General features: G+C 37.5%; 1 protein-coding gene across 1 annotated transcript; it reads right to left on the minus strand.

The window, feature by feature from the left end:
* Nucleotides 1-2,559: 2,559 nt before the first annotated feature.
* Nucleotides 2,560-9,228, minus strand: LOC136281683 (proto-oncogene tyrosine-protein kinase receptor Ret-like). The gene is made up of 11 exons (XM_066168455.1): nucleotides 9,216-9,228; nucleotides 8,686-8,725; nucleotides 7,702-7,945; nucleotides 6,800-6,910; nucleotides 6,313-6,503; nucleotides 5,862-5,984; nucleotides 5,241-5,311; nucleotides 4,920-4,960; nucleotides 4,533-4,629; nucleotides 4,132-4,231; nucleotides 2,560-3,540 (listed from the first exon to the last, which is right to left on the minus strand). The coding sequence occupies exons 3-11, from the start codon at nucleotides 7,910-7,912 to the stop codon at nucleotides 3,475-3,477; spliced, it is 1,011 nt and encodes a 336-aa protein (XP_066024552.1). The 5' UTR covers nucleotides 7,913-7,945; nucleotides 8,686-8,725; nucleotides 9,216-9,228; the 3' UTR covers nucleotides 2,560-3,474.

Here is a 9,228-nt window from a genome sequence, read left to right on the forward strand (position 1 = left end):
ATAAATTTCATTTTCGATCAATAGCAGATTTTTTTTTTTTTTTTGGGGGGGGGGGGGGGAGATGGATGGGTCTGAAACTGAAGCCACAGAACTGGGTGGAGCCAGGCGATGTGTACACGCTGGTTACTTTGCATCATGGTCGTAAAAGAAAAGTAAAATATTTGCATCCTGTGGCAGTCGAGTGAACATCTTTTGAGGCAGCTAGAATAGCGCGAATACGTGGAATGTAATAAAAATTGACTGTTTGTTTCCGATCCTTCGAAAGTTAAAAAGTGTTGACGGGCCTACGCGACTTTCCTTGGTGAAAAATTCGTTCCTAGGAGAAACCTAAGAGAATCAGAGAGAATCCAAATTGTAGTCTTGCTGAGACACCAGCTGTAAAAATATCAAAGTCAGAAATTACGTTCCTAGACGAAAGATATTCAACTGGGAATCGACCCTTAACGTGCAAGCGCACCACAAAGAGAGAAAGACCTTCTAATGCACGAACTTTTATTCGTTTCATCCATCAGGCGCAAATAAAGAATTCGTAAAAGGAGAAGCGCTGGACCTCTTAAAAACGAATTCGTCAAGCTCCACGTTTAATAAAAAGTGTATAGAGTTTCAAAGTACGCTTAAAGAATGGAGGATACCCGAATGACGGTTTTGAGGAGTATATCTCAGAAGTCATTTCTGCCGAAGAGACAGGTTAATAGCACAAAGAAAGAAATGTTTCTTTTCTCTTGCACAATCTCATCCGGCTTTCTCTACATAAACAACATACAGATGAGGAGATATCACCTTAAAACGTACTGCACAAAAGAGAATTATTCCAAAGTTCGGATATGACGCGCGCTGTCATTGATTGAAAGCGCGTGCTCTATCATAATGTAAAACATAGAGCTGAGCTAAAGCTGTCACGCCACCTGTTCTACGTCTGACCATTGCCCGGACTTCTCTCAAGCTTTTTTTTTTCGTTAAACGTTTAAAGTGGAATTTCGGAGCGAGCGAGCCGGCAAGTAACAACAAAAGAACCAAGCAAAGGTTTGTAAACTTGCTTAGCGCCGTAACTTGCGTAAACGTTACCAGAGACGAAAATCCTCAAAGAGGAAACGAAATGGGCAGTCCGAGTTTTGGAGGTTTTCACGCTCGGTTAGATTGGTCACCAGTTTCATTGCAAGCTCACGTACAGCAATAAAAATCAAATACAGCTAACACTCCGATAGTATATATAGTTTCATGTTCAAAAATACAGAACAGGAGTGATGAAAAATATAGCCTAACTGGCACAACTTTTAATATTCATACTATTCATGACGGTGTCAGAGCGACTCAGCGATCATGCTGCAGTCCATCGCGGCTAGCTCAGCTCATCATGGCCATCTCCGGTCATCGCAGGGAAGCAAACCTCGGAAATTAAATCGGCCGCCTTTCGAGTGAAGAACTAACCACTTGTTATATTATCCTTTCCTTTGGGTCATCCGAGCAACCTTTATGTTCCAGTGAGTTCGGCTGGCCTTCGTTCATAATGTGCAAGCCTTGAACAGTTGTTCTCTAGTTGTTTTTCTTTCATGTGAAAAAACTCGCGTGTTTTTATAAGCATCAGTTCGGCTGGATTTCACTGAACTTTACACTTTCGGATTCTGTATTAGAGACTTAAAAACTCCAGGCAGAAGTGTAAATTTTGACCTGCCGAACTGTTTTCTTCCGTTAGAAGGTGTCATAAATGGAATTTTGCCTATTCAATCGAAAAACCACGTTTTCCATCGGAATCTATGGGTGTGTATTGGACATGTATGGAGGCATGGATGATGTCGCCTTGCAGAATATAGAGTATTCATAGATCAAGTGACTCCTTTCATTGGTCTACTTTAACCGTCCTTAATTCAGTGTTTAAGATAATATATTTACCATTCGGTACTTGTCATTTTACAAGGAAAGAAGACATATAATATAACTGAGGTAGTAAGACTTTAAAATGGTATAAACGCTATGTAACGCAATACACTTCACACAATGATAGGCCTTTTAGGTCTTTTAGCGGCCATTGCCGTTTTCAAACACAAGCAATGATAAATACATAAAGACACGAATGTCGTTGAAGAGCGTTTGAGAGCCTTTGATCAGAGCTTATGAAGTAGGATCAAAATGGCCATCCAAACCTTTGAAAGGCTTCAAACTATGACGTACACCAAATTAGACCTTATCGAAAAACCGGTCTCAAATTTCATACTACCCTGAAAGTTTCTGATAAACTCCCCAATAATTGATGTTTATTCGCTAGAAGAGAAAATGTGACGTATTCCTGAGAGTCTAAGAATTCGCCTAAGCGAAAATGACCGCTATCTTATAATTGGCGTTCCTCATCGGTTCATCTTGATGTTCATGGAAACTATACTGTGATGCAGTTGCATTTTTCTATGCGCAATTTTACGTGGGCAGTGACGATCAGTGTTATCTTGGCCAGTTCTTCTCGCCACGAACCAGAATACTTATTCATCCTTGATTTGGTCAATGTGGGAATGGGATTCTCAAACAGAGGATGCCGCTCAAGACTTCAACGCCCCATTATGGTCACAAATGAAAACTATTTATTAATTTTTACGACGTTGTACAACTCACAAACTTTATTCCGCGCTTTCCGACGGTTACACACACACACAGAAAAATGGGATCAATATCAGTATCTGGGCAACTGCCTACCTACCCCTCCCCTAACCCAACATTAACCCTAACTTGTTATAAATAGGCTGTTGTTGGGTTAGGGGAGGGGCAGTTGCTTAGATACTGATATTGATCCCGAAAATGTTTCAAACTAACACGAAAATTTGAGCGAAAAGCAACCGTTTAAATAACAAAAGAAAAATATTTTTGTTCAATCATTAGCTTAATAAACAATTCCTGTAATTAAGAGTGCAATTAAAAAAAACAACCGTCAAATAAATTTGTCATAACAACACTTATTATTGTTATAAGTTCCTCAAGGACTTATGTTCATTTGCTAGAAGAGCAAAGCAAAAGGAATTGCCGTTTCCTTGGGGCTTAGTCGGTCTTCTCAGCCTTCGCACTGAATTACATAAGTAACAAAAAATTTCTGATCAATAGAGCGGGTTCCTCAACAGTTAATCTTTTACGTTCACTATACTGAGTGTCTTTTCATATTTTGTCATTTATTTTAGCCTCCGAAAAAGAGACAATTGAAACAATTTTCCTTTTTTTAACACTTTACACGAAAATAGATGTTTACTCTCAAAAATTAATTTTCATTTATATTACCGATAAAAAGTTACTTTGATATGCTTTTCCAAAAAATCATTTGTCTTTTCAACATAAAGTTTTAAAAAAGCTATACAGCCGTTCCTCGCTTCGCTGTTCAATAGCTTGTTTTGTATTAACATAGAATGAAAGTTTATCTTCAAATACACAGGGAAAATTGCATATCATAGCGCTGCAAGATTTATCACTCCATCCTTTGCTCCATGAGAATGCAATCGCTTACACAGCAAGATCGTCAACATTAACGTAGAGTCGATCGTCGTAATTGTTTAAGTTTATCAGCCCCTGCGAAAAAAGGGGTAAAAATCAGAAAATCTTAATCGCTCGCGATAAAGGCCCCATTTAAAATGACTTTTTATCGTTCGTGAAAGAGCATGTTGATGATATTATACTTGGAAATAACCGCAATAAAATAGACATGCAACTTTCGAACACTTCATAGTGACGCCACTATCACATGCATTTGACAGTGGTACATCAAAAAAAGGAATAGAAAAAGGTAAAGAATATCACAGTGTGCTTGTTTACAGACCCAACAGAACGTTCAAAGGAGCTTATTGGTATTAACTAAATACAACCTAGCATTTTCTTTGGGTTTTCACCGATGGATTCAGAGAATATCTTGAAACACTAAATCAATCCCCTTTCCGTGTTTTCAGAACAAGCTTAAAAACTTGTACAAGAATACTCGCTGGAATTCTGATCCATTATTTTTACCTCATAATTTAGATAAAGTAGCTTCGAAACTCCAGTAATTTTCGTAATAAATTAAAATACACAAAGTCTGCCGACTTTAAACTAACGATATTCCACGATTGTTAGTTTGCGAAAGCCAGATAAAACTTTGAATGATCACAGTTAACTCCACAAACCTACCTTGTGCTGGTTTTCCATTTCTTTGACTTCGTTTCTCAACTTCTCAAAAGATGGTCTCAAGTGGGGCTCGTCGTTCCAACAGTTTGCCATTATTTTATACCTTAAACACAAAGACGTCAAGGATATCTCAGTATGTTCTCACTGGCCTCAGTTAGGATATTGTTAGGCATAAAATGTTGCATATACGGCAGGACAGTTTGCTTCTTTCTTCAATCATCACAAGAGACAAACTCGTGATCATTGACTCATTCCAATATTTCCCTTAAGAAGGCTGGCTCAGAAAAGAAAACGGGTTTAATTTTGGCTGCGCATGCCTCTTTAGCAAAAAGAACATTTAAAATAAATATTACTGCTGTAAGAGAAAAGGCAACGAAAAAAAGACAACAACACAATCTTCATACAACTTCTCATCCACATGTTGTGGTTTAGGCATTCTGTATCCCTCCTCTAGCAACTTTGCAATTTTTCTTCCATCCATCCTTGGATAAGGTGAACCACCTAAAATAAAGCAGGTACTCTCAATGCACTCTTTCAAGAAGGGCCCAACACTTTTTAATATATTTTTACAATATAATTCCTACACCATTGTTCCCTTGTCTTTTTCGAATAAGTTCAGCGACTGAGGCAATCTAAGGTGGCTTGGCAGTTACAAATCACAAAGGCAAAACCGAATTCCTCAGAGAACGGTACACCCTGCTTACTTTATGACCACATGTCGATACACGTGCCACTTTTGTTGACACGTTGACGCTAAAATTAATGGTCTGGTCATTAATCTCACAACTTACCAATCGTGAAAATCTCATAGAGTAGAACTCCGTAGCTCCACCTGTAGAACAAACGAGGAAAGGAAAATAAACGTTCTCTTCCGTACTGTTAAAAAAAAAAGTAAATGAAACTTCTTCGTGGGAAGCTCACTAGACTCTTTACAAGAGCAGAACCTGAGACATTACTCACAAATCTAAGCCAGAACGAGTATTACCACTCCTTCATAATAAGATTCCTCCACATCTCCACATCAATTAAAAAAATGCAATACCTAACATACAGAAGACATCCAATAACTTTTCCCATTTTGCTTATAGACCTTATGAAGTCCTTGTACTCACACATCGCTCTTTGTGGAATATTTTCCGTACAGCAATGCCTCAATGGCAGTCCATTTGACAGGGAGACGCCCCTAAATTAGAAAGATCATGATTAAGGATATTAAAAAGATCATGATTAAGGATATTAAAAAGATCATGATTAAGGATATTAAAAAGATCATGATCAAGGATATTAAAAAGATCATGATCAAGGATATTAAAAAGATCATGATTAAGGATATTAAAAAGATCATGATCAAGGATATTAAAAAGATCATGATTAAGGATATTAAAAAGATCATGATTAAGGATATTAAAAAGATCATGATTAAGGATATTAAAAAGATCATGATCAAGGATATTAAAAAGATCATGATCAAGGATATTAAAAAGATCATGATCAAGGATATTAAAAAGATCATGATCAAGGATATTAAAAAGATCATGATCAAGGATAAATACGACTTAACCAATGCAAGACTGTTGACAGATCTCTAGCTAGCTGAAGTAGTCCTAGCAGTAATTTAATGTGTTAGAAAAGAAGCCGAGAAAGCCAATGACCTATGTAAAGTTAAGACTGCAGACATTCATACAAATTTACATTAATTTCAACATAATTGTCAGCTTAAAATCGTTTGGTACCTTTGACTTCCGTTGATAAATGTTGTCCTCTTGGACATCTCTGGCCATGCCAAAGTCTGTTACTTTACACATTTCCCCTTCTCCAATCAACACATTACGAGCTGCAAGGTCTCGATGGATAATCTATAGCAAAGCTCAACAAATTATTGATGTTGGAACGACTTGGGAGGATGCGAGAGAATTGAAAAAAAGAATTCCCACGAGGGTCCGTTTTAAGTAAGATGGGCAATCTGTAAGTTCTCAAACTAAATGTATGGGGCCGGTTATTTACACGAAGTCTAACCTAAACCGCGGTTTTACGCAGTCACTGGGCTTTCTCCGTAAAAGGGTTGATTAGTTTGACAATTATGAATGTTCAGGTAGAATTTTCAGGTTAGAGAGTTTTAGAACGTGGTTTTGTGAAAGAACAGCTAAGCTTTGTTAAAATAACCGGCCCATAGTGTGTACGTACTGATATCGATGACAAATACGACATTCCATCGGCAACTTGCCACGCAAATTTCATCAGCTGCTGCGATGTCAGATTTGTTTGTGGCTTGACGTCCGGGTCTTTGTAGTAAGTGTCGTTTAATCCACGGCTCTTTCTCAGGTAACCAAGCAGATCCCCATATGGAACATATTCAATCAATACCATTAATGGCCCTATTGCAAGATAGATGTATTTTCAATTCACTCAGAATATATGGGATATTTCACGATGACAAGAAAGAACGTTTAGCATTAAGGAAACCGACAACCATACCTGGTAATTAGAGGTCGTTGACCGAAGATTACACAAAATAACTAAGAGCCGAATGGAAAAGGAGCATGTGTAAATTTACCCCAAGTTTGTGTTTCCGAAGAAAACGCTCGAGCGGTGAATGACATGTCTCTGAAGAACTAGGTATTTACTCGAAGATAATTTTATGGGCTATTGAAGTATACTTTTCCATATTTACCAGATTTTGTGACACATCCCAGTAGTTTAATGACATGAGGATGAGGCGCCAGTTGCTTCATCAAATCAAGTTCGAACAATAAGTCCTTCCTCTCTAATGCAGAAGCGTCAGCTGCAAGATGATCACCCAAAAGCTGTTACCTTTACAAGCAATCACAGTTACTGAACCAAAATAATTAGTATATATCCTATCTCATACTGAGCTCTGTGTAGCTTAGAGGTTGAGCATCATCATTAAAGTTATCAGGTCAGAGGTAAATCCTGGTGCAGCCAAAATGTTAAGTTCAGTTACACTCTACCGTTACTAAATAAAACACTGTATTCAGAGTAAAAAAAAGACAATGACAAAATCCTACATTCTACTTCCATCCCAATGACTGCAGTTTAATAAATCTTTAGAGATATTGAACTCAATTTGTTTTTAACAAAAAAAAAGTGAGCGGTATATGCTCAGCTAAAACACCTGCAACCTTTTTCAACTGAAAAAAAAACCCCAAACGAAGCGACATCCTTCTTTTTTAAGTCGGAATATCAGTCTTTGAGGTTTGCTACTTTGGAGTGGGTAGAACGGGGGTCTGATCACTAATAACATAAAAAACTTTTTAGACGAAAGGCTCTTGGTGAAATTAAGGTGGATTTGCGGTTTCATTTGGATTAATAAGCGATACCTTATCTTAAAGTGCCTTGATTATCATGGTCAACCTAATGAAATCACGTTTACTTGAAAACTGATAGAAGAAAAAATATAACCCTAAAATGACCTAAGTCTCCACATCAGATGCGGGGAGGTTGAGTTTGATTTGCTTCTTTCAAGGCGCTACCTTTTTTTAGAGGGGGGAGGGTGGGGTTTTTTACCTCTGGAACTTTACACAAATGCAAGAACTCATTTGAAGTACTTGATACCTTTCAACATCTTGACAGCAACAAGTGTCTTCTTTAGTCTTCCGTGGAGGCCTATGACTGTTGCTTTGGCAACCTGACCAAAAGCACCTTTACCAACGATCTTTTCTATAGTCACGTGCTCTGTAGGAATCTCCCAATAGCGTGTAGATGGATTTAAAGAGGCGTATTCACTGACTGGTTCAGCGCGTCGAGCCCTCTCATCCAATGCCATGTACTGCTGACCTTGAGGCTTTTCACGCTCAGTCTAATCATTTTTTAAGTAAGAAACGTAATCATAAACCACGGCTCTGCTTAAAGGTATTACACATTTTCTAAACAACTGCCTTCTCAATATACTTAATTATACATATAAACTAACTTAAAACTACCACTCTAAACATTCTGTCTTTCATTTGTACAATTACCATGCAAAAGCAACTTCATGGCAACAATTTACTTTCTTTTACTCAAAGTGCAAATGACATTTTGTCTTCGGAAATTTAATGATCATAAATTAAACTTTACTGGGTACAAATATCTTTGGGAATTCATCTCCAAAAAGTGCACTTAATATCACCTAAGTTCGTATCGAACTTTCTATTTGTTCAGCTGGTTAGCGTTTGTCGAAAGACACAAAAACTAATTGGATTTATTACTGGAGAAGCTTTCGCATAGTAAATGCTCCAATGATATAGCGCATTTCTTAGATTAAGGCCACCACAACTCGAAGGAGAAAAGCACAACATTGAGCTTGATTGAACAGTAGTATCCTACACTGTTTAGCTCGTTAATCCTAAGAGTGACAAGGTTCTAACTTCTCTTTACAATCTATCCCTTGAATCAAATGTTTAATTCACGAGAATAAAGGAAATGATTAACAACTAACGAAGCTCTTGATTGTTTTACAAATTCTTCTTGTTAGAACCTTGGAAATGTGTAGAAAACGGTATGGAGAATATGCATAATGATGTTAGGGTGTACAGGGTTAAATAGAGGACCACTTACATCACAAATTCCTCTTTCTTCCGTTGATTTTCCATATCTCCTAAGATAGTGAAAAATTCACATATATAAAATTGATATCTTTGCCGCAAATCTCAAATGCCAAAGGGATGAAACATCAGGGTAAGCTCTGACGGAAAAGCAATAAAAACTGGATGTTTAAGACATTAGCGACAGCATGCCACATTTTGCTTTGAGCTATTAGCTCAAATAAAAGCAGGTTTCATAAACAGCCAAAGCTTGAAGAGAGAAGCGATTAGTAACGATGATAATTCATTACTTTCCTATAGATGCAGAACATAATATCCGCATAGCAAGTTTGTTCACACCTATAAGGCGTGGTGTGTAGTGTTAAAGGTATTAAGTCAAAGATACTCTAGGTAATTAACGCCTAGATGAAGTACGTAAGCTGAACTTAACTACTGTGATGCATGTGAAAAGCAAAAGGAGAAGTTCACAGTTGTAAACAGTTCCCATTGGTAACAAAAGCTAAATGTGAATAAACCATGAAAATGGACGATAATTTATCTCACCTCTCTCTTTTTG

This window comes from Pocillopora verrucosa, chromosome 6 (genome assembly GCF_036669915.1).
Source record: "Pocillopora verrucosa isolate sample1 chromosome 6, ASM3666991v2, whole genome shotgun sequence".
Classification (NCBI taxonomy): domain Eukaryota; kingdom Metazoa; phylum Cnidaria; class Anthozoa; order Scleractinia; family Pocilloporidae; genus Pocillopora; species Pocillopora verrucosa.

What these genes read in the sequence shown, in the direction of transcription:
- LOC136281683 (XM_066168455.1), bottom strand. Translation starts at nt 7,912, where the DNA reads ATGGCATTGGATGAGAGGGCTCGACGCGCTGAACCAGTCAGTGAATAC. An exon ending in CGTATTTGTCATCGATATCA is followed by an intron (nt 5,985 to 6,312) that starts GTACGTACACAC and finishes GCTTTGCTATAG; the next exon opens with ATTATCCATCGAGACCTTGC. An exon ending in CAACATGTGGATGAGAAGTT is followed by an intron (nt 4,232 to 4,532) that starts GTATGAAGATTG and finishes TTTGTGTTTAAG; the next exon opens with GTATAAAATAATGGCAAACT.